This window comes from Pezoporus wallicus, unplaced genomic scaffold (genome assembly GCF_028554395.1).
Source record: "Pezoporus wallicus isolate ANWC-B61680 ecotype Strahan unplaced genomic scaffold, APGP_CSIRO_Pwel_v1 contig_6658, whole genome shotgun sequence".
Taxonomy (NCBI): domain Eukaryota; kingdom Metazoa; phylum Chordata; class Aves; order Psittaciformes; family Psittacidae; genus Pezoporus; species Pezoporus wallicus.
In genome coordinates, this window is record NW_026642312.1 from 2,169,930 (window position 1) to 2,195,390 (window position 25,461).

Below are 25,461 nucleotides of genomic sequence, written 5' to 3' on the forward strand. Positions count from 1 at the left end.
CTGCACTGTCATAACTGTTTGAGTTTGGTTTTGTGCATCCACAAAGGAGGTTGTGTCAGCTTAAGGGCTGCTGAGACAAACTCCAGCTGCAGAGGGGAAGAAAACCTCCAGCAACAAGCTGGGGCTGACTTTGTTGAGTCACTTTGGGAGCCAGGGGCTCTCACGCTCCCACCCCACAGCCTGTCATCTGCCCATCAGGGATTTTCAGAGCTCATCTCCTGTTAACTCTCCAAACCATGTGGAATGGCTCTTGGTCACAGGAATATTTCAGTACAGGAGTCTTTGGGCAGTGAAGGCTTTTCACCACTCCTCTGCTGGCCACTGCCTTTCTGAGGATCAGATACAGGTATCTAACTCCCCATGGGTCTTCCACCTTCCCAAAATATTTGGAAACCTTCCCTGAAGGTGTCATGGGGACACCACAAACCTAAATGCCCCAGAGAAACTCAATTACAATGAAGCCCTTGAGATCCCCCCAGTGAGTTTGAAAAAGCTGAGAAACTTACACAGTGTGTTCAGAAGGGGGATAGTTGGTTTCTCTTCTTTTCCCCACCCCTTAAGCTGACAAGGGCCTCACGGTTTGTCAGGATTGTGGGCCAGAACATAACCTGAGTGGCCAGTCAGGCAGAACCCTCCTGGAAGCTGCCTTGCAGCCACATATGCAGTCCTCTGTCCCCGACTCAGGCAGAGACTTTGAAAAACAAGGATGCTGCATTCATCACGTGTTTATTTCAGGTGTCTGACCAGAACAAATTATTAGGAAAAATTATTAGGACAAATATTAAGAAGAAAGAAAAAAAAACACAAACAAACCAGGGTAGATTTATATTAGATATTAGGAAGAAATTCTTTACTGTGAGGGTGGTGGGACACCAGCATAGGTTGCCCAGAAAAGTTGTGGCTGCACCATCCCTGGCAGTGTTCAAGGCCAGGCTGGATGGGGCTTTGAGCAACCTGGTCTAGTGGAAGGTGTCCCTGCCCATGACAGGGCGTTGGAACTATGTAAGCTTTAAGGTTCCTTTCAACCCAAACCAATCTATGGTTCTGTGATTCTAGAAGAAGAGCCGTGGGTCGGACATCCTGCTTAATGCCTTGTTAAGGATCCCCACCTCTCCTATAGCTCCTCACGTTCCCTACTGCCCAAGAGGTCCGATGCCCACCTGAGAAAAGGCCGTGCCCTGCCGCCGGCGGCGAGGGTCACTCAGACGGGGAAACCTCCTGCGCCCTCCAGGACCCACCGCTGCGGGCTGTGCGTGTCGGCAGGTGCCCTGCCGCCGGCGCTGCGAGCGGGGGGCGTAGGGCGGCCGCTCGGGAGCCAGGAGGAGCCGCTCGGTGCCGCTCTTTCCCCCTCCGCGGAAGCCGGCGGCAGCCGGCCCGTGTGCCGAGCGTGTGTCAAACCCACGTGCTCCGGCAGCCCGCGCCGGGGAGCGGCGACCGGCGCCTGGGCCCCGCACAGCGCATCGCCGACCGGCACAGGGACATACACCGGCTGCGGGCCGACCCGCACCGCGGCACCGCGGCCTGCAGCGGCACCGCGCCGGCAGCTGGGAGGAGGGCGGCGTTTTCCTGCGCGGCGCCGCGGCCGTCGCCCCGCCGCCGGCGAGCGTCAGGCGGCGGGAGGCTCCGGCCCGGCCCGGCCCTTCCCTTCCCCTGGCCCCTGCGCCCCGAGGATGGCAGCGCTGCCCGCACTAGTGGCTGGCGGCGGGGTCCCTCCTCTTTTTTTTTCCGGCAGCGGCGGCGGCGGCAGCGGCGGCGGATCATTGTGTGGGAGGAGGGCGGCGGGGATGGACTTGATCTCTCGGGTCTCTTGCTAAGGCGGCCGCACAACGCGCCCCGCCGCCCAGACAGCATCCGCCAGGGCAGGGCCGGGCCGAGCCGAGCCGCGCCGGGCAGGGAGGGACTGGCCCCCGCCCGCTACCCCGCCGGCTTTATTTTTGAGGGCTCTGCTGCTCCTCTCCCTCGCCCTTATTTTCCCCAGCGCCCCCCCGCTCGCACACACGCACAGGGACACGCACGCACCCTCCTCCTTTGACCTTTCATCCTTTCCCCCCCCCCCCCCCCCCCCCGCCGTCCTCCCGCGCCGTCTCCTGCCGCGGCAGATGCGCTGGGGGTCACCGCGCAGCTGGGACTATGGTGAAATTTCCAGCGCTCACTAACTACTGGCCCCTGATCCGGTTCCTCGTCCCTCTCGGCATCACCAACATCGCCATCGACTTCGGGGAGCAGGTAAGGCAGCGCCTTTCCGGGGACACCCTCACTCACCCGCCTGCCCTTCCGCAAGGGCCGGGCCGGCCGGGCTCGGCGCCACCGCCGGGGAAGGAAGGGAAGGAGAGCAGGGCTGTGCCGTGCCGTGCCGGGCCCGGCCCCGCCGTCCCACCCCGGCGCATCGCGGCTGATCTCACGGGCTGCCCGCATCCCCACCCGGTGCACGGGAGGGACGGCGGGTCTGGGTGGTTGGCTGCTCTTTTAGTTTCTTTTTCCCCCCCCCTTGTATTTCAGGATTATATAATCTGAAATTACATCATGCGTTCGCCGGGTCTGGTTCTGGTCTGTGCCCCGCGCTCACACTGCAGCTCAGGTGCAGCAGCCCCTAGCGCAGCGCCGCGCAGCCCGGGGACCGGTGTCGCTAGAGGAGAATGGGGGGAAACCGAGGGGCTCCGCGTTCCCCCCGCCCAGCCCCGCGCTGCCGGTGCCGGTGCCGCAGCGGCTCGTTCCTCTCCACCCCGGCGCCGGCAGCCCCCGCCGCGGCATCCCGGGAGGAGGGCGGGAGCCGCTCCGCATCCCCTTCGGTCAGGGAGCGGCTTTCCGGCGGGGCTCAGGACAGGTGAGGCTGTGGCTGAGCTCCTTCCTCCGGCGGTGTGCTGTGAGTCGGGAGTCCGCGGTGATGGGCGCAGGGCAGAAGCTTGGAAAGGTCAGGGCACAGCAAAGGGAGCTGCTGTCACCGTACTTCAGCCCTGCTGAAATTCTCTAGCGGCGTTGGTGACCTGAGGCTGTCCCCTGGCAAGGGAGCAAGGAAATATACCATTGTACCCTGACTTAACATCAGACCCCCTTACATGCAGCCCTCCTGCTTCAGCCTCTTCATCCCCTCTTGGTGCGTTTGCACAGAAAACATGCTTTGTTCTTGACATGCCCGTTCCTCCTTTGCCCAAGCCTTACAGGCAGGGTGCGTGTTTGCCACAGCACTGTGGTATGGGGAAATCTCTGCTCTCTTGTTTCAGTATTTATGACAGGTAAGGTCCCGGCTGCACTGGAGAGAGCCTGTCATTACAGTTTTAGTAGGACAGTATACTCTAATACTTACGAGTGTTAAGCTGGGCAGCCACAGTAAGTATCGTATCCCAAATAGCTTTTATCCTTGTCTTAAGTCACTTGGTTTTGCTGAGATTGTTTTCTAAGTAGACTAGGCACTTGCTCCTATGCTCCTTGAGCAAACATGCTAGAAAACTGGCAGTACTCTCTCCCATTTTTAAAGGAGAAAGTGAAAGGAAAAATATTACAGTGGGAAAAAATAGCTGACGTTAATCACATGTTTGTCAGGGCTGTGTTAATCTCATTTTGCTTCTTAGTCCTTTAAATTTAAATAAGCCATGATACTAAAAAATGCAATTCCATCCTTGTCTAACAACAGTGTACTTTCCTACTAAGTCAGTCTTCTATAAATCATATTCAGAAGTGAGGGGGAGGTAAAACTAAAGGTAGAAATGGCAAGGGAGAAGGTGATTTAAATGCTAATAACTGTGCCATCTTAATAACATGTAGCAGAAGTTAAATTGAAAGCACTTCACTCAGCAAACTGAATATGACAGGTGTATGTATGCCCATTTGCTTCATACAAGGTCAGCTTCAGGCAAAAATCCATGTCAGCCCATGAAAAACGTCCTCCAGGATTCAGTGTGCTCTGGGCCAGGATTTAAGAAAAGAGCAAGCAAGAGGTTGCAGTCTTGTAAGTGAGGGGCCTTCTAGCTGTCTGGGTACCAGTGACCCGGGAGGGACGTTAACATGTGGATGATAAATGAAAGCACTTACCTAAGCAACTTTGATGGCATTAGGGACAAAATATCTCAGAAAATGTGTTTTATCTGATAGTCGAGTCAGGATTCATCCTCTGGGAGAGCTGGGGTTATTCCCTGTCTCAGATGGCAGCCTAAGGAGGTGCTTAATTGAAAAGGGAAAAATCTGCCAAGCAGGGTGACTCCTGCGGAGAGCCCCAGCTCAGGAGTGGGACCTGGAAAGATGCTTTTTGTACCAGCCTAGTGGGAGACTTAAATACATGGAAATCAGGAAACCAAGGCATGGACAAAATTACTCCAGGTCTGTAGAGATCCTCTTACAGGCAAAAGGACATGGATTATATTTTTCTGTGTATAATGGAATGGAATCATTGTTTACACTTGTAGGGCATTACAGTTGGACTTGTGTGGCTGAAAATATACTGACTTGCTGAACCAGTCACCTTTCTGCTCTACAAGATGGTAATAATTTTAATGGCAGGGCTGAATGGAAACGACATAGGAGAAGGGGTGCGCCAACAGATATCTTTGAAAACGCTGCCATACCTCCTCCTGTGAACATATGCTGCAGATAAAAAAGATTTCTAAGAATGATAAGTAAACTTTGCATGAAGCAATATTACCCACTTTGGACTATACTGTAAAAGAGACAAGAGGGACTATAGGTCAGAACTAGGAGATGGCTGTAAAAAAATCAGGGAGAGAATGGAGCTTGCTTGACCAGGGAAGAAGTGTTTAAGAAATGCTGTAAGTCATAAACCCTTCTGATTTGTCATATCGCAAGTGGAGAGTGTATTTGGAAGCAGAGTGGTCAAAGCAGAACCTTTTCAACAAAACCTAATGCTGTGAGGTACCTGAGACTGATAAGCGAGAAACAAAGAGAATCTCACGTTTTTGTTTTACTTTTTTTTTTTTTTTTTTTTTGCCTTGAGAGGCTCCTTTAGGTGTTGAACAGTTTTATTCAGCAGCAAACATCACTAGGAAATTGCCAGATCCTTGGTATGGGACTGTCTCTAGATTTATTGATACTTCAAGGAAAATTTACAGTAAGGCTACAGAATATTTGTAGAACATGGTTTGTGACTGACACCATTGCCCCAGATGAGATGCTTGCTATAGAAATTCTGTTTCGTTTGTAGGAAGTGAAAAATGCTCGAGCAGTGTTCCTTGTTAACTAACAAGCTCAGCTCCTGCAGTCACTTCCAGAACCCCTATAGCCAGTGAAGAGCCTCCTGTTGACCCTTGGACCCTAATCCAGTAATGCTTTAGGACAAAGCTATATTACAGAGTTACTCCAATCAAGTGAGCTAACCTCATCTGTTCACCTCATAAAATCTTCTTAGACAAATATCTGATTCTTCCTCTGCAAAAGGTAGTCCTGATGCATGACCAGGTAAATTACCAGAAGATTAGGGGTATAAACAATTTCTAATCTATTTCCATGATTTCCTTCTGCAATCCATTTCCCTTACAATTTATTTACAGTACTGCATAGCTTTTATGAAACAAAATACTACGAAGCTTTCTTGTTAAAGTAAGGCCTTCAGGAAAACAGTCCCAAATATTTTGGCTGAATGTTCCTTCTCCACATCGATATATGTCTGTATGTGTGTGTTTGCACATTATTTATTTATTCATCTCCTGGTATATGCATGTGCACACAAATATACCCAACAGAGTCATTTTCATCCCAAGAGCTTAACACTTACCGCCAGAAGAGAAAATCTCCCTTTCATTATGCTGGATGGGAGCATTTGACTCTCAACATGTTACCTGAGATTCACAGTAATAAGTGTTTTATTTAGAGCTCAGCTGCTGGAGAGCAGAGTTGGCATTAAAAATCCCAGCTCCCGTGGAAAATGTTGTTGGATATATTTGGTTGGAAATCAATAAATAAACTGCTCCCATGAAATTGATGGGAGCATGCGACACAACTTGCTACCAAATAATACCACTGTTACCCCGTGCGTTCAAAAATCTATCACCACCCACATCAGTTTTCCTTTTAACACAGTTTCAGAGCCACTCACATATTGTGGTGGGCTGATTCACAATGTATGTGTACATTTCCATTGACATTGCTCTAAGAGGGGCAAGCTGAGGTGTGCATTTAGTACACTAACTTTCTCAGAAGCACAGAATCTGCCCTAGGCAGTGTTAAGTACAATTTGCAAATGCGGCTGATAACTCTCTGCTGCTCACAGGGTGGCAAAGGCCAGGCCAAGAGCAGTATTTTGAACTTGGGCCCTGTCTGCAGTAGTCCCTTAATTATCAACGGGAACAGTAGGAGGGTTTTTTCCCTTTCTGGCTATCATAGCCAGCTCTAGATCATTAGTTTCAATTGCTGTCAGTAGCTGTTGGTTGAGCAGGTTTTTTTGCCAGCATAACTGTTACGTGTGCAGGCATCATGTTCATCAGCTTGCAGGTCCTTGGAAACTAAAACCGAGCAAGCAAAGTCCTGCTGCTGCTTTCTCCTGAGGTCACTCAGGTGCTCTGGTCCTGCACAGAAGTTGCCATATGTTGTGCAAAGGGTGGTGGTTGGAATCAAACAGGCAAGCTGTAAAGGCTAAATGTTTTGGTTGCCAAATTATTTTGCAATAACTGCTTGAAAAACAAACTGTTTTGATTTTTTTTCATGTAGTTGAATAGGTTCTGTTTGTGTTTTGTTTTTAAGTGTTGCCAGAAAAGGAGAACAAGTCATGAATAATGTATCAAAAAGTATTAGTGAGCTTATCGTCTGCTCATGCTATTTGCAAACCTAGCAGGGGGTTGAACATTTTGATTAATGCTTCATGAAGCTCATTTTTGGGGTAAGTGTTATTGTCTGGACATTCAGAACAAGCAATGGTAGAGTTCACATTCCCAGCTGTTCACCAGGGATTTGGGCCAAGTTGTGTAACCTTTCTGTGGCACAGTTTGCCTGCCTTTGAAGTGTGCCTACCCACCTACCTGTGTGTCACAGGGATGAAATGAAAATTCACGTGTCAGAAGCGCTCCAAGATGAAAGGTGATGTATGAGTGCAAAGTGCACCTGTTATTGATGTTGTGAGAAGTCAGGGACTTGCTTAAATCATGCAGGACTTTAGCGCTGTATAAACAAGAAACCTAACAAGGTCTTGCAACTGGTGTAAGCTTTGACAGTGTGTTATTACCACAACCACGTTATTAGTAGGGTGTGCTGTTGGAAATGCCCTATTTGTTTTACATAAATGGGAGCTACACAGGATTTTTAAATCAATTTAAGATGAAATTGTATTGAAGAAGTAGCAATTCTCAGAATTTGTCCCTCCGTATTGACTCCAGAGACTTTCTTCTAAGCAGTGCAGCTTTACTTCCTTTTGCATGCCAGCCTGAGCCCTATGGACTTAACTCCTTAAAAGTCACCTGCCAGGCACTGGGGGGTTTGAAGCCAGTGCTAAGTGGCCTGTAGGCCACACGGGCAGTTCTTGAGACTACTCAAGTGATTAATTAGGCTTGTATGTCAATGTTAGTTGTAGTGGGTGTTAGATACCAGGCATTGCATTCCCCAGTCAAGCAGAGCATTTGTTGGAGATTCACAGCAAGTGATGCACGCTGAGATCTGGGAAGAAGTCAAAGATCTCATAAAACATTTGCAGATAAAAGCCAGATCTCAACAAAGCTCTGATGTTCTCAAAGGTAACAGAGACACGTACTCCCGGTGACTAAACCAATATGTATTTGCATTTTATAGCATGCCAGGTACAAAGTAAGCAGGTTATGAAGAGCAACAGGGCTATCACTGCTGAAGATTCCAGATGATACTAGAGATGATGAGAATGAACCTACAAATGAAGTGTCTGCCCCCTGCAGTGCTCCATGTTGCTGCAGTATAAAGTATATAATTTAGAGATAGAATCTGTGTTATGCCTTATTTGTTAGTATCTTCTCTTTTTTCATCCTACCCTCTTCTTCCTTCACACCCACCCCCACCCCCCCCCCCCCCCCCCAGTTCCCTGCTTCCCACTCTCATTGCCTCCAACCTCCCATGGCTGTGTCTGTCTCTAGGGACTTCTCCAGACTTTTACGGTTAAAAACTGGCAGGTTTTGTATTTGGTGATACCCATTAAGCATGTCTGAAGTAGTTGGCTATCTGTATAGCTGCAGAGATAGCCTATTCCAGGAAAGAATGGAAGGAGGGAGGGATAAGCAACCCTGTGCAGCACCAACCAGATGCTTACTTATTTCTGAAGTAGCTTAATTCATCTCAAAACTGTGAGTTCAGATGATATTTGCCCAGATCCGGTTGCTGGAAAATAAAATGTTGAAGTCTGTGGAGTGGGAGCAATTCTCTGTGTCAGAAGAGTAAGGTATGTATTGCAGTTACCACTTTGCTGAGCAGTCCCGAATCCCAGTCTCCAGTGTGGAGGGCATTCTCTGGAGATACTGCAGTCACATTGTCAGTAGATATTCACTAGAAAAGTGTTGGGGACAGCCAAATACTTCTGGTGCATATTGCAGATGTAAGGGAATTGGGTCTTTCTCCCTGTGTGAGTGAAAATCTAGTAGACTTAAGACAGCATTGGGAAGGATAGATGAAAATACCCAAGCCTAATTTGAAAAAATGGGTTCAGAACTGAAATTATGAAAGGGGTTTGAACCACCATATTCTGTGTCACAAAGAGAAATCCTCTACATAAAACTTTTGGGTTGAACTGACTGATTGATTTGTTTCAGGGGTTTTCTTGTTAATTGGCAGTCCTTGGGTAACAGTTGGACTTGGTGATCTTGAAGGCCTTTTCCAACCTTATTGGTTCTGTGGTTTCTTTTGGTTGCATGTTCACAAAACCAAGAAAGCTTATTTCTCTTTGCAATTGATTTGGTCTAAACTGGTTTCCTTTTAATCTTTGCTCATTTTGCTGCTGCATGGAGATCTCAGTTGTATACAGTGGCTTATATGACATGACCAACCTTATGACTGTTTGAAGATAAGTGACTTTTTATATGCAAAGAAGGCATAAACGCAAGGCTCCAGCTCTGAAAGTGCTCATTCTCTGTATTCCTATCTTGAACTTAGACATTTATCTCTCTCTTTGTGTGAATGTTGTCAGTTCTAAAACAGTGGTTTGTTTCACAAGGCAGTTACAGAGTTTATTCCTTCATGTTTGTAAAACATGGATGTAAGTTGCTGTATAAATAGCAAATTTAAATATATCTGCCAGCTCATGCAGAAACCTCCGTGCATAAAACTGAGCAATTGCAAACAGATTTTGCTTTGTAGCTACTTTCAGAAATCTGTGATGTTTTTAAATAACATGTATTACTGCAGAGCTCAACTCCAGTTTAAATGTTATATCAGAACATGTGTTTCTTAAAAGAAGAAATGGAAAATTTATAATGATGCTAATCTAACTAGCTATTGGTACCTCATCCTATTTATACTTGGAAACCTGTATATTTGGGGGAGAGGGAAATAGGAATGTTAATATGCAATTAGATCATCAGGTTATGCTTCCTTCCGCTTTCTTCATTTCTTATTGACATTATATTGCTATAGCTACAGTTTTAGACACTGTTGCTGCCTTTTCAGATAACCATTAGCTGGAGAATTAAAAAAGAACTGCCATAAGAGCAAGAGACTTAAATGACCCATGAACTTCAGTGTCGGAAACAGCAAAGCTCTGTAGTTCTTCCATCTTCTGTCTCCTCTGTGGTATCACTTCTCTTTCAGATTTTCCACGGGACTTTGCTGCTTTGCTTTAGATTTTGTCTGCATATACAGTTTTTCTTGATTAGTTCCCCTTCTGATGTAGTGCAGGATAAAATTGCCTGCATGAAGCATTAGCTAAGAATAATTTCAGGTATAAACATGCTTTCGGCTCCAGAGAGGACTGAAGCGCAGCATTGTTATTTGCAAAACCACAGTTGATTTCCGTAGCTTTTGCAAGAGCATTCTGGAAAAGGACAAAGGAAAAATACTGGAGAGTTAAGAGCAGATTGTTGAAAACTAAGTGCTACAGTGGCATGAAATCTCAAGTGCCAATTTTTTTCCCCAAAATGATGCAAAAAATTCACTGTTTCTGATTTGGCAGGAGCGCTGCTGCTGGAGAAAGGGTGGCCACTGTTGCCCAGCATGCCTAGTTTGCTTTACTGATGCGGTGGTTCAGCAAGAGTTCAGCTTTTAGCATGGGACGTGAATGAACTACAAGATGCAAGTTATTTTCAAGTGATTTGCTTCACAAAGTTTTTCTGCATTGCTGCTGGGTGAGCGAGGCAATTGTTCCCAATCTCCTTCAATTTTCAGAGCCCAGAAAATATTCCACTGGAGGTGTAGAGAACATCACATCCATACATGCTGGAGAGCATATTTGTTTTTACATTTTTTTCAGTCACCTGTTTGCAACCCCTGAAAATATTCCCTAAGGTATAGGGTTTTGTGGGGCTGAAAGCTGATGGCGCCAAAGCACACACTACTATTCTTGCTGACAAATAACATTTGAAAGGCTTTTGGCAGGGAGATGGTCTGTCTTCTGGCCTTCTTAGCTGTGATTTGTACTTCAGTTAGTGTCAGATGCAGGCAATGCTTGAGCTTTCAGGTGCTGGCCTTTGGGCTGTGTGGCTGCATGGCTTTCACCTGCTCTGGCCAAAGAAAACATTGGCACATGCCAGCCAAGACTGGTATTTTTCCTTCATGGAATCAGGTGGACAGCATGTGTAAGGGGTGCAACCACATGGCGCCCACTGTTCTTCCAGGTTTTTTTATTGGTGGTGTTTGACACCTACTTCCCTGAAAATACAGGATTTATGTTTAGATTTTGGTGGTCTGCTTTTCTTGTTCACTTACTCCTTGTGCCATGTTACCCCCTCCTTCATTCTGCTGCAGACTGGTGACCAGTATCTTATTTTCCTAACCTCTCTGTCAGCAAGCAACAGCTCTTGTTCCTGCAGCCATAGCTAGCTAAGGCGAGGTAGCTCCGATCCACCTACAGCAGCTCCTTCCTCATTGCAAAGGCTTTCCCTGCTGTAACATACCAACATGCTTCAAGAACTTTTCAGCCTTAGATCTCAGATCCACCATCCTGCAGATGAAAGACAGACTCTTGCACAAGTCCATCGTTACCATTTCCTCTGTCAGCATCCTCCCAATTAAAGAGCATTTAGGCTATTTGAAAAGAAGACTAATAGTGGCATTACAGGGCAAGAAGACACTTCACATTTTCAGTTCTGGTGAGAGGGGAAAAAATGTCGTTTATGTAAGAGGAAAGATTATAGAAGTGAAGCATTTATTTTTTGGACAAAAAACAGAATCTGATAACTGTCTGCAGTTGTATGAACTGCATTGTGGTCAAGAAAGAAAGGAAACATGGCTAGCTAGGTCAGTGCTGTGGAGGAGAATGTGTCCAGGAGCAATGAGTGAGATTGGGATTGGTTAAACACAATTTAGACTTGAAAAGGTTTCCAGATGACTTTGAACGTTAGAATTATTTGCAACCCACTGAGGCCAAGAGGCCAGCTAAGGAGATGAGTTCAAATCAGCTACCAACTCCACCCAGCGGTTGGGAACATACTGGGTGATGTACTTGGAAGGATAGCAGGTTTTCCCCATTTGTATGGCCTGTGGTGGTGGGGAATAAATCTCCTGATCTGAGTATTAGGATCATCCTGCTCATTAAATCCTAATTTTTGCCCTCTCTTGCTCATATTTTTTTGAAGCCTGTCAAAATAACCCCAGTTGTCCTTGGTTTTGTACAGTCATGGGGTCATCTCTGGTCATTTTTCTCTGCACTTTGGTAGTACAAAGCAACTGGTAATGTGGGGCTCCAAATTTAGTTTGACAGCTCTGACAGCTTCCCCTGTGGTTATGTTGGGGTGTAACGATTTTGCAATCTTAAGCATTTGCTTTAAAAGAGAAAGAACAAACCACAAAATATTTTTCACCTGCTTAAGACACCGAAGGCAGTCACCCGCAAAAAGCTTTCTGTTTGCTACAGGTAAATGCTTCTTCCAGGTACTTCTCAAATACACACATACACTGCACATGTATGTGCTGTGTTGTGAGCAGGAGACTACCTTGATAGGAGTATTATACATCATGTGGTGCTAAAGTACTGTCTTGATTACTTACTGGCTTATATGCAAGGCCAAATGGTTAAGGAAATGAGGACAAGAGTTGTGCATGGAGCTACTTAGGTAATTGCACATGCACCTGATACTGCTTATATTTTGAGCCACCTCTGGTTACATTGCACTGTAGTGATTGGATGTGCAAATGCTGTTTTTTTGAATCAATGGTTTTGTAGATGGATTTTTTCTTTTCAAAATGTGACCTTGAGAGTACTCTTGATCCCTGCACCACTGTTCTTTATATACTTGTGGGCAGTCATTTTACTTCAGAGTGTTTTATTTCAAAGCATGAAAGCATGACGACCTTTCAGCATTCACAGTCTTGTTCTCATATGAGCTTTCTGAGATGCTGTCAACGGTCTACTGGTTAGGATACGCTCCAGCATTGTCGTAGTCTTGGGAAGAGCTTTCATCAGCAATGCCTTCTGGATCTAATGTATAAGTAGTGTGCTTTTTTCTGCTGATACTGTGTGGAGGCCAATGTTTCTGTCTTTAATGAATTTATGAGAAATCACAGCAGGTAGCTTGCTTGACATTTTCATGTTGTAGACTTGACCTGTTGGTGAGCTTTGACTCGCTGTCAGGAAAAGGCCAGTATAGTTGTGGGCTAGCTTTTCCAAAACACGGCATGCCTTTCTTATCAGCTGCAAGCTCCTACCGCATTGTGGGTGGTTGCATCACTAAGGAGAAAATATCTAGCAAAGGCACAATCATTGCCTCGGGACTTTGTCAAGAAAACCTCATGTTAAGTTACATATTTGTGACTTGAGCTCCAAGGGTTGGGTCATGTTTGCAGCAATCTGCAGATGTGGAGTCTCTTGTATTCAGGGTGCATCCACTGATTGGAAAGGGGAAATGAGTAGTAAGAGAGAGGGGTTTAGATCAAGAGGGAAGCTGCCTGAAAGGGAAAAGCCTGACAACTTTGGCTTCAGAAGTACAAGCACATCCCAGAAGTCCCAGTGTCCATCAAATGCCTGTCTCGGGTCATGAAAGCTTTTCACCACACTAGAAAGGCTGAGATGCTTACAAACAAAGTGGTTGCAGGGCCACAGTTTCATTACTCTTATCTCGCTGAATAAGGAGCTAGATATTTTTTTCCTTCCTCCTCCCGCTGGAAGTCTAAAGTAGACAAAGGAGTCGTGCCAGTGTAAATTTAACTTAATGAGAAGGCCATCAGGTTCTCTGTGACCAGCATCAAGAAGAATGTTAAAGCAGTACTCGTGCAGATGGCGATAAAGGATAACCTGCTCTGAGCTATAGAAATAAATGGAGGAAAAAATATGAGTCACTAATATCCTTGACCTTTCTTCAAGAGCAGATAAGAATAGTAGCAGCACCTGAAACCATTAGATACGAATACGGTGATTTCTGGATGAGTTTGCCTTGTCTCTTGAGAACTCTGAGTATGGAGTGCTATGGCAAGAAATAAGCAAATGAGCTGGACAGGGAAGCGGTTATGTCTGCAGCCGGAATAACAAAGGATATTTGAGTATTTTTTTTACTCTTGACACACACACAGCATTGGGGACCCTTAGCACTGTTTCACTTTGCTGTTGACACAGTGTAGGGGTGAGGGATGCACAGACAGCTTGGCATGGTTACAAAAGAAAAAGATTAGTAACCGTTTTGCAAGAGGTTATTATTGCAGTTTCTAGGAGTTAGTTTCAAAGGCCACTACTACAAGCATGAGTATCCCTCATTTGCTCTCCATAAAGAGTAGTGCCTCTACAGTCTCATGACATTTAGCATCAAATACCTCTACGTTTCTCTTCTTTCTGTTTTGGCCAGATAAGATTCTATAACCTCAAATCTTTTGTGTATACCCCTTTGTTTTGTGATTCCTTTGTGAAAGAAAGAAAACATCCTATTAGGATATAAAAATTCAGTCTTTTTTTTTCCCCTTGTACTGAATCTGTGCATGGCAGTGCACTGGTGCAGCACGATAACCAATGGTCTGGTGTCTGCAGCCTCCCAAGCTGAACCCAACAGGATCAAGCATCATCAATCTCAGCTTTTAACCTGTTTTTTCTTTTTTTTCGTATCTTTATACATATTTATTCAAAACGGGATCTTCTGGGTTCAGCCCTGAGTTGGGGCCACCTGTGCCCTGCTGTGGTTCGTGGCCCTGGACAGCTCCTGAATCTCTTCCTTGCCTCCTCCTTCTCACCCTGCCACCCATTTGCTACCCTTTTTCTGTCCAGAGAAGTCTGTAATCTTCAAATATCTGCTTCCCTTCTGTCCTACTTTTTCTTTTCTCTCTCTTTCCAGGGGCTGCCTCCAGAACATGTCCCATTGCTGTTTGGAGGCAAGCAGCCCCTTGTAATCATGACAGCAAGGCACCCACTGCCTGCCTCTGACAGGCTTTCCTTGCAAACAGGAGGCTGAGTTCAGCAAGAGAAATGCTTAACTTGAAATCTTTTTGATGTTTGTGGGCTTTGAATTTAGACCTGAGTTAAGCTTATGCACAGGTGTTTATCTCATGTGAGGAAACCAGGCTTCGAGTGAAGAATGTGAGCTGTGTAAAGCTGCAAGGCTTTATCTAGGAAAGGGTCCATGCTCTCCTCTTCTTCCTCCAGGCATGCAGTTGCAGTATCAGGAAATATGCTACCCAGCTATCCATAATTCTCCTTTCATGTCCCACCATGTCAGGAACAGGTCCGGGTCAGTCTGGTTCAGGTCCTTTCTCTCAGGGCTGGCTGCTTTGCCACTGATGGTGACCCGAGGCTCCTGTTCATCCTCACTCCAGTGGCTTGTTTTGAATTCCTGCTCAGCACGGTGCTGTGTCAGAGAAGCAGTAAAGTTTTTCTCCCTGCATGCATGCTGTCACATGGTAAATGCCTGCTGTCCTCACTGGTGGGGTTTTATAAGATGTTGCATACGAAGGTCAGGGTGATTATTCTCTCGCTGAGTCTTAAAGCCAGTTTCTGGATCACAGAAGAGAAAAACATTGCCTGCATTCCTTGCATGCCTGCTCATCCTGCCATATAGGTCTCATTGCTGTAGCAATGACCAGTGATGTTTTCTTACCTGCAGGGCCAGAGATAAAGATGTTGGAGTGCTGAGGGAATCTAATCTCAGCAAAACTTCTTTTGGATCAGAGGGCAGTTCTGCTCTTTGGTGTATTCTTTCAGTCCTTTGAGGAGACCTGGGAGAAGCATGCCGAGCTCAGTCAATTCATACACAGGCGTGAATGAACTGAGTAGAGAGGTCCAGGTGTTCTGAAGTAGGTGTTCAGTGTAGTTTTCAAACAGTAACATGTCCATTTTGAACCTGTGCATCACTCAAGGGACTGCGGAGGTGTTTAGAACCATACTTCACATTATAAACACTTTTTAAAAAAGCTATAAATGATTTGGCTTTAGACATTTCCAGGTCGTAATTAAACTACTAGGCTTGTTTCAAATCAGGGATGAATAGCACTGTGTGAGTCAGACCCATCACATGTTTTGAATTAAACTTCTGCTGAGCCAATATTGATCTTCAGACTCTTTGTAAAAATCTCCCCATCTTACAGAAATTTCTGATAGCATTTCTACAGAGATTGGTAACAAATTAAAAAATAAAGCAGAAGCACGGAGGAGACTAAGGAAGCCAACAATGACAAGAGTCAAAACACGCAACTTGGATAAAGTATTCTGAATAAAAAAGTAGTGAAATAACAGCTTCAGTAGTAGTTACCTTTTAGCTTGCCTAACACTCTCAAGGGTTCAGACTGCAAATCTTGTAAATTTACTAAAGCAGGATCTCCTAACGAATATTAATGAGTATTTCCCTACCTAGGCACTGCAGACTGCCTGAAATATAACCACAAAGGGCTCGTGTTTTCTTTGGGAGAGGGGAAAGAAGAGTATGAAATACATGAGAATGACATAAAGATGAGATGATAGGAGATCTTGCAGGATTATCTGATGACTTCTCTCCCAGTAGAGATAATATATGCCTCAAGTGAGATTTTCACCTGGAATACTTTGCACAGTTCTGGCCCTACATGTATAAGGTCAATTCAAGCTTGTTCTAAGGATTAGGCAAAAGAAACCCCGGGTATTAGCTTTTCTTCTTCTTCTTTTTTTTTTTTTTTTTTTTAAATCATCCTGTCTGAGAACGAGAAACTGAAAAAATTTAATTCCTGTATCCAAGCAAAGATGGGGAGAGCATGAATAAAGTTATCCCCTGTGAGTAGGTAAGGGAAGATGTTCATGTACTGTAAACGAGCACATTGGGTAGTAACACCTGACTGTAAACAGGCAGTGAGTACTTTTAATCTAGAAATGAGAAAGTCTCCAGACTACCAGAAGAATGAGGCTCTGGAAAGAGCAAGAGCAGAGAAGCTGAGCTACTTGTTGTAAAGATTGTGTTAATGAATGACATGCTATTGCGTGCGTGCCTGGAGCGCAGCAAAGGACTGAAGCCTGCAACCTTGGAAGTTGTTTCCATTCCCTGTATGATGGGAAGAAACAGAGAATGCAGAACTTGGTACAAACAAATATTATTTTGTATATATGTGTATACATTGGACATATATGTGTATGTATCTCCAATATATGATCCCTAGATACACAAAAAGGAACAGGAGACCCTGAGTGAAGGTGCTACTGTCCTGTTATTACTAAGAGAACCTGCTATTGCTGCTTAAGCTCTAACTTTGAATGCTTTCTCTTCTCATCACAATTTTTAAAATCTCTCTGAATATGCTGTTGTTCTAGAATGGAATCATAGAATCATAGTATGGTTTGGGTTGGAAGGGACCTTGAAGATCATCCAGTTCCATCCTACCTGCCATGGGCAGGGACACCTTCCACGAGTCCATGCCCCATCCAACCTGGCCTTGGACACTTAATACTTGTTTTTGAATCTCTTTCTTAGATTAAATGAATAAATGAATAAATAAATCATTGCTTACTTGAGGCCCCCACAAGCCCTGTTCTCTCAGAAGAATGGCAGTTCATTGGGATGCACGATTCCTAAAACAACGATGTGTGCCCTCACCCGGGGCCACAGAGGCAGGGTGGCTGCTTCTGTGGGGCTGACATTGCTGCTGCTGCTGCTGGCACCAGCAGACAAATAAAGCTCTGTTCATTTTCAGCTCCAGCAGAATGAGTAGGGGGTGGGGGATGAGATAGGAGAAGGATGAGCTTGGAGGTGGAGATTGCTTAATCCAAGGAGGAAAAATATAATGAGAGAAGACAGTGTATATTCAGGTTCATAAAGAAGTGCTTTCAATGATAACACATTAAAATTTGGAAGGGTTTGGCAGTGCCTTTTATCGCTGATCACAGGATAGCTTATCTGTTCATTTTTGCTGTTTCACATGCTAATGATAAATCAAAGCTGAGTGTCAGTGTTTGTTTTGTGGTTGTCATTGACCCTGATTTAGGACGATCTCAAAATATGAAATACCTGTTTGATTTCTCATTGGTTATGGCTTCTCCCAGCATTTCAGATAAAAGGCTGGCATTGTGATTTGAAGATCCTTTTAAACATTGCTGCTGTAGTGTATTCTTAGTAGAAAATACGTGCCAAAAGTGTGCCGGAAAGGGAAGCATCCAGACTATGCTGAGCATACCAGAAGAGTGTACAGGAGAGAAATGCTTAACTCCCACTGGCCACTTCAAAAGTCTCAGTCTGTGCATTTCAGTCCATTTGAATTGCGTTGCTTTGATTCTTCTGAAAACAAAGCAACAATTATACAGCAATGAAATACTGAAAGAAATATATCACAAGTTTTGTAAAATGCATGCAGTACCTGCAGAAATGTGTCATTTTAGAAGTGCAGGCATTACATTTGTTAGCCTCTGCATAAATGTGGCAAATAAGAAGCCCTACTAGTGTTGCTCTAGTTAATTAAAAATGTGATTTTGAAATGTTTTCATGATGCAACTAGAGCAATGCATCCTGTAAGGAGAGCAAATACTGAAATGTGAGAGGCTTGCTTCTATGTCTGAAAGATAAAGCATTTTCATCTGACTGAGTTGGGGTTGAGGGAAAAGGGAGCTTTATTTGACTTGGGGGCTTCTGCATTCATTCTAGTTACACCATGTACATGTGGGTGTCCAAGCCCTGATGGAGAGCATGGTCTAATTACTCTGCTGAGAGCAGACAGAAGCAAATGGCCAGACCATGAGGTGTGTGTACCTGCTTTGACCTACAGCCATTACTTGGCTTTACTCTTTGTTCATCCATGCTGAGGAGGGGCAGCCAGTGACAGGGGGAGGCAAAAAGTTTGTCTCACTCTGCCACTGCTGTACATGAAGAGAGGTGAATTCTCTGGCTTCTTTAAAGGCTGTTGACCTTTATATTTTTTTCAATCAGAGCAGAGTTCGTTCTTGCACAAATAAAGTGGCAGATCTGTTTGCTTTATACTTGTATCCTAGACTCGGAAAGGTTGAAATCTTTCTGCAACATAACTATTCCCTTTTCATCTCTAATGATCACTCTTCATTTCTATTCATTGTGTAGGGAAATTTCACATTTCCCTGAATACGTTCACTCCTTGAATAGTCATTGTGCTTCCCGTAGCCGTAGCAAGGTAGTAATGTCCTTAGAAAGTGGAGAACTGGTGTGTTTTTTTTCTTTCCACGTCTCTTTAAAATACTGATCTGTTTTATTCACTGTTGGTAGTGAATTTGAAATTTGCTGTATCATTGTTAACCAAGCAGAATAAAGACAGTCTTGAAATAGAAATTGCTGCAGCCTGTGCTCGGAGATGTCAGCCGTTGCTCAGTGTCATTATGAAACTGTGAAGTCATCAGAAATTTTCCTCACTGGGATGTATCAGGCACTGTGGTGGGTTTCCAAACTGAAAATGGAGAGACAGAAGTCTAGGAAAAAGAAAGGACTATCACATGACGTAAAAGCGTCTCCAGTTCTTTTTGGCTCACTGGAAGTTTTTGGCTGTCTGTAATATCTGATACCCACAGAAAAGATAACTGAAGATCCATGACCAGTAAGTGCACTTCTAACCCAAGACAGCCTGTAGAGTTTCCATGTGATCAGTGGGAACTTTCTTCACATTGACATTGAAGCCATGCAAAAATATGACCCTTGAAAGTGAGCAGGAGGAGGAGATTTAGGAAAGGATAACTTATCTTGTTAATGACACCGAAGAACACAACACTGAGGAGAAACCCAATAGCATCAGCAGTAAAGGTCCCATTACCACTGTCAAGGAATAAAAGGAAAGCCTTTAAGAAAAACAGGCAATAAATTTGCTTTCCAACTCTTTTATCACCCAGTACACAAAAAGCCTGAGGGAACAAGATCTTACAATTGGAAGGAGTCTTAACAGCCCAAAAGTCAGTCCAGACCTTGGAACAAAAGCTATAGTCATCACACTGCTGTGCTTTTCAGACAAAGAACTTATTATGTAAAAAGAATAAAACTCAAGAGCCTGGGATATGCCAATAAGCAAATCTCCCCTTTTCAGACAATAAGAGAAAAGATCAGGAGAGAGGAACAAATGCAAGGCTCCAAATAGCAGTCTGTTAACCCTTCAGACCAATGTGCATTTAAGACGAAGGTTCACTAGTTTTTCACCTACACGGAAAAACGCCACCTGTGCCTTTGCAATTTCTCTTGTAACATCAAAGCCTCTAACAGTTCCACAGCTTCTGTCAGAAGTTAGTGCAGTTATAAAAGTGAGCGGTATCTGCGGATTCATATAACCGAATTCATCTTCTGCTTCCAGTAATGTAGAGCTGAAATCACTACTGAGTGCTTATTGCATATTAGGTATTTCAGAAGGGAAGGAGAAAAGAATAGAGAACTTAGTGTTTGAAACACCTGTTACTGTATTATTGCCTTTGTACCAACTATCACTAGGGCTTGTTTGCCATAGACCAGGAAGCCAGCAATGAAGGTAGCTGGCAGTCATCACTGACAGAAAAAGACACAGCAGCAGTGAGTGAAAAAGCATCTTTGCTTAAGAATTATTACCAGATAATCCTAAGGATGCTGAAGGATGTCCATTGTAGAAGGCAGTAACTGAATTTCACAGATTTTAATGGAACTAACAAAATGAGGCAAAGGATGTTCTTTTCTTTTACTGCTCCAATAGCCTGGTCTTTATTTTTAACTGAAAGGTACTTCTGTGAAGAAATCATTAGTATCATTATAGTAAGATGCAGAAGAGATCCCAGAAGAGATGAAGAAACCACTGCCTCTGCCTTCACTGGGTACTGAAGGAGTGTGGTCTGCAGTGCCTCCATTGGAAGTCATTTTTGCCTACTGGAGGATCTGGATAGCTGGGAAGAACAAGCTCAGACCTGAACAAGCCAAAAACTGATTCTCACTATACATAAGTGTAAGATGTTTTCTGGGAATAAAGCTGATCCCCCCTAACGTTAATTCCATGAAGATTAAATTCAAGGCAGCGATTCACGCAAGTGCGTTGTTTCTGTTTGAAACTCCAAATTGAGAACTACGCTATGTGAATAGTTCTATTTTCCACAATTTTCTATACAGATATGTGTTTATGTTACTTAGAGAAGATCAAAAAACCATACAGCTGACTATACCCGTTCTTAACATAGTTAAACAAAGGAGGAAAGCTAGTTTGTCCATGAAACAGGCTGCTCTGAAGCGACATTTCATTCCTTTTTGGAAGATGGGTAAAGAACCAATTTTTCAGTATTGTATTGTCTCAGTTATATTTATAAAACTAATACCAGGAGCAGAAAACAGCATTAGGCTAGCCCAGTTCAGTAACAGGTAGCAAACAAACAGCTTAAAATTGGGAAAGCTTTACAACAGCCACGGGGAGTAAGCAGCATCATTTGCTGTATTATGTTTCAGAAAAGAAGATCAGACAAATAACGTTGCAGGTGATGAGATGATATAACCTGCACACATGTACAGGCATAGTCAGCAAAAAAAGGAAAAAATTCCCCTTCTAGTTCATATGGCACTGTAACTGTAATCCCTTATTTGCTCTTGCAGCAGTAGTCAAAAAAATATTATTTCCTCCAGAAACCTAAAGACCCACCTTTTGAATGTAGCTCATTGCTTCTGAAGTTTGCGCTTTGCCTGCTAGCAAACATCTGCCTCCAATTTCTATGCAGATGCTCTTGATCACATGTGTCTGAGTCATGCTTCTCTGGAAAGATGTAATGAATTCCCTAAATATGGAGCTGACCTAATGTTACACTGCTACCTTATAGCTACCTGTTCACTTCTTCCTTTACTCTGGGGTACTGCTGGTCTCAGCGATGCTGCTGGAGTCTCAGTTTAGATGTCAGCGCTGGGGTAATTCATAGCTCTGCAGCCAGTGTCTTTGAAGATGAAAAATGCATAAAATACATGCCTCAGAGAACCTCACAATCCTAAAGGAAATTCCCTCCCTTCCACAAAAACCACCTCCCCCCCTCACCATATCTCAGGACTTCTTACTCAAATGGCACCTGAGCTTCTTCCCTTCACTTTCCCAATCATCACGAGGAACCACCGAGGGGTGTTTACATTACTGACCCTCTTGCTCTCACCTGGGTCCCAAAGCTATCTCTGGCAACTTCAGTGTAAGTGTGCAGCTAACCAAGCCAGAACTCGGGTTAAAACTATTTTTTGCTTAAGCAATTGAACTATTTGTTAGGTCATCATCTGTGAAAGTAAGAATTCGGGACAGGAGTGCTGTAAACAAATACGATGACAAGTAGAGTTCGCTGCTGAACATCTGTCACAATTAAGAAGTCTGCTTTCAGATTTTCCTTCTCTGTTAGGGACCGTCACCATTTCACCTGTCCTGTCTAATACCTGGAGTTGTGTGATGCAAATCACTTGCTACTTTGCTCAATTTCCTCCTTCCTGTTCAATGAATACTTAGCTAACCTAAAAATAAATGTGGATTAGTTTGTAAATACGATCCTTGGGCTGCAGGCTGTTAAGAGGAAGCAAATCCAGCCAATCATGTATGTGTGATGCAATGAAAACTGTGCATTGATTTTTTCATGGTTTGAACTCCAGGCCATTTTGTATTTGTGGCTGCTGCATGTAGAATGAGCTGTATCTAACAGCAGAAGTGGACTTTAAAAGGCAAAATATAAATAACATATTTGGAATGTGCCCAAGGAGTTGAATCTTGCTTCCTCCTTTTTGCCTTCAAGTTTCACTTAACAGCTTGTGACCACCAGCCTCCTGCTCTTCACTGAAACAGTAAGAATTGCCCTTTGCCAAAATTTTTTGAGCTGACGAAACAAAGTGAACTGAGAAGATGTACCACCTTGAAAACAGATCTCCTGCTGTGGATGCAGCAGCTCAGTAGCAGGCACTTGGTCCTGACTGTCCTCTGGCGGCAGGGGTCACGGAGCCACCCGTGGAGCCTGGGAGCTGTGCATCCCAATGTGGAGGTCACTACAGACCTGGCATACCAAATTGGGTACATTGAGGTAGCTCTGAAGCCATCACCCAGCACATGGTGGTACTGCTGAGGGGTTCATTCAGACTAAAGAGATACATCATAAAGTAATATGTGAAGTCAGAATACCTCCCTTCCCCCTTTACCCACCACACCAAAAAGAAAGGTTGGCGTTTGTGTTGATGAGGCCAACTGTGGCAGATAAACGTGGCATTGCAGCATTGCTGTTGCTGTGCTTTCCTGAGGGCAAGCAGGAGTGCTGGCCTCTGTGTACTGGAGAAAGGATTTCTCACTTGAGGCTGTCTGGGGACAGTGCAACTTGTGAGCTGCATTTCAGAGATTTTGAGCTCTGTGTAAGCACCTTTTTCATACAGCAGGCTCCATTTGTTTGTAAGCCCAATCTCTCCTTCCGCTATCTTAATGATCTCTTCAGTCCACATCTGGCTGCAGTTGCAAGCAGTGATGTCACAAGGGTGTCCACAGAAGGTCACTAAACCTGACCCTTGGTTATCAGGAAGAGCTTATCTTGCCAGTTATTTTCAAGAGAAGAAATGATGCAGAAGGCAAAGCTATGTCAGTGAAGGTTCCCAAATACTTCAAATGCCCCCAAATTCCCTGGCAAACAATGATCAAAAGGAAAAATTTCCAAAGCTGGGAAGTGCAAACAGCAGTTTTTCTTTTGTCTAATTCTGTTTATTTCTTATGCAACCATAAATTGCACAATCTCTGTGCTGTATCTCAGCCATATCTGCTCCTGCACTTACAAACCACCAACTGGCAAATATGTAGAAAATGGAAAGTCTAGTGCTTCAGATAATAAGAATGGTTGTGCATGTGTGTGCATGTAAAGGCAGACATATGGAATAGGGATAGCTCTGACTGGACATTTGGACCATAAAGTTCTACTTTGTTCTATGTTAACAGTCAGGATTTGTGTGAAAGAAGTACGTCTCAGGGCTGCTGGGGAGACAGAAGAAGGTTCTCCCTTAAAGTTACCCCAGACCAAAGGAAAGATATACTGGTCCACATCCAAACTCAGTTATCTGGTGAGCATAAAACTCTGGACACTTCATGAGTCTGATCACCATCTAGTAAAAAATGTTGAGACACTAAAGTTGACTGGACACAGAGGAGCTCTGAGGTAGCAGCAAGCAGATCCAAACTTGAAAGCTTGTTTATTTGTTCTCTCTTTCATGTGCTGATATCAGTGATGGCTGATACTTCAGAGTCAGATTTTAAGTTAGCATTTGTTAATAGGTAAACCTACATGTTCAAATAACAAGACATTCTCAACAATTAACAAACTAATTATTAGCATGGCATGACTTAGGCAGTGTTAACATCACTTACGTGATCTCTCTTGTGTGAAATTTTGTTTCAGGAGATAAAGATGTTATCTATACAATTTCTTCTATTTTACCTTAATTCCTATTCCATCTTGCTTTAAGATGATTTTTGTAAAATCGTGGTTTGTCTTTTGTCTCTTTGGACAACCTACAGTTGAATTAGTGTTGGTCAGGCAAGGTTATGCAATTTTACGTATTGTCTTAGGGCTCTGAAAACTTGGTCATTCAGCACAAACATAAGCGTTTGAGCTCCAAGAACCTGGAAGCTTTCTCATTTATGAGGTGTTTTTATTCCTGCCTCAAAGCCACCACAGATTTAATACCACTGGGCATCTCCATTCAAGTGAGGAAAATCACTCGCTATCATAGAACAATATTCAGCTAGAACCTCCTAATATTGCCATAATTATGATAAATTACATGACATTTCTCACTTTAACTCTCAAGCATCAGAAATACTTCTAAAAGGAGAATCAAGTCCACAACTTTCTTCACAGAATGTAATAACCATAATCTTCACAAATTATTTAGATTTGCCATATAGGAATTTAAAAATTGAAAGTCAAAATGCACCATGTACTTGAGCAGTGTCTCACAAGCAGTCTGCAAGTAAAACTGTACTGGTCAGTGTCAGTCTGGTGCTGGCACGATGCATATGAGCATATGCTTGCAGTGCTCCACTGACTTCAAAGCAGCTTTGTGCATGCCTCAACAGATTATTTCATGGTCAGGCTTGAAAGCACTTGGTACCAATCAAGTGTGGTTGAATGAGGCTCAGAGGTAGAATAGCAAAAGGCACCAACTGTAGTTTATGGATCCAGTATCGGGTGAGCGCGTTCTTATGTCACAACCCGGGATGCCAAATTGCATATTTTGTCCAACATGATCCGGAGTGAGTTTTACTAAAGTCATCTTTCCTGTTTCCATGCAGCTTTTCCTACTGTACTTTCTACTCATCCATGCTTCTGGTCACCTTCCCTCTGCCCCTTCACCTACCTCTCTTTCATTTTCCTGATGGCCCTTGGGCATCAACAAGCTGCTGGCACGCCAGTGCTGTGAACTGCTCATCTGCAAAAGTTGACTTGTTTAATGTCTTCAGATCATTAGTAATTTCTTGAATTCACTACTGACATCTGTTCCATTTCAGCAAAATTAATTTCATCATCTACAGTGACTACTCCCTGACAAAACTTTAAACCTTTGGTTTCTTCTTCCTGTTTTCTTTCCTTTTGTCTATATTGCAGTTGAACACTCTTTACTGCATACCCTTTCTCTTGTTAGTCTCCTTAACTTTTGTTTATTCTGTTTATTGTAACCATCTGTTATCTTGGACTCCTCTTTTAACATTTTTTCTATTTGTACCTGTTTTCTCAGGCTTTCTTATTGGTACTGCCTGATGACTGTGCATCTGACCTCTGAACCTGCTATGCAAAAAACCCAGCATCTGCTCATTCAAGTCTATGCCAATGCTGTATTTATTACCCCTCCAAACCACAAATGCTTTTCTCAAAACAAATGCTGTCAAAGGAGAAATGAGAGTGAATGGGGCAGTCAGTAGGAAAACCACATCCAAATGAACATATGCTATTTTGCAGCATGTCCAATGCATCATTCAAATATTATCTGGCATACGCACAAACTGCCCAGGTCACACATGGCTCTGCTACCTTGTCTT

At 44.0% G+C, this 25,461-nt stretch overlaps 1 protein-coding gene across 1 annotated transcript in view; it reads left to right on the forward strand.

Moving 5' to 3' along the window:
• The first annotated feature begins 2,046 nt into the window (after window positions 1-2,046).
• ANKH (ANKH inorganic pyrophosphate transport regulator) overlaps window positions 2,047-25,461 on the forward strand; it is a 97,051-nt gene continuing 73,636 nt past the window's right edge. The window contains exon 1 of the mRNA XM_057428887.1: window positions 2,047-2,226. Coding sequence (XP_057284870.1) covers window positions 2,131-2,226 — 96 coding nt within the window. The 5' untranslated portion in view covers window positions 2,047-2,130. The remainder of the gene's footprint in view (window positions 2,227-25,461) is intronic.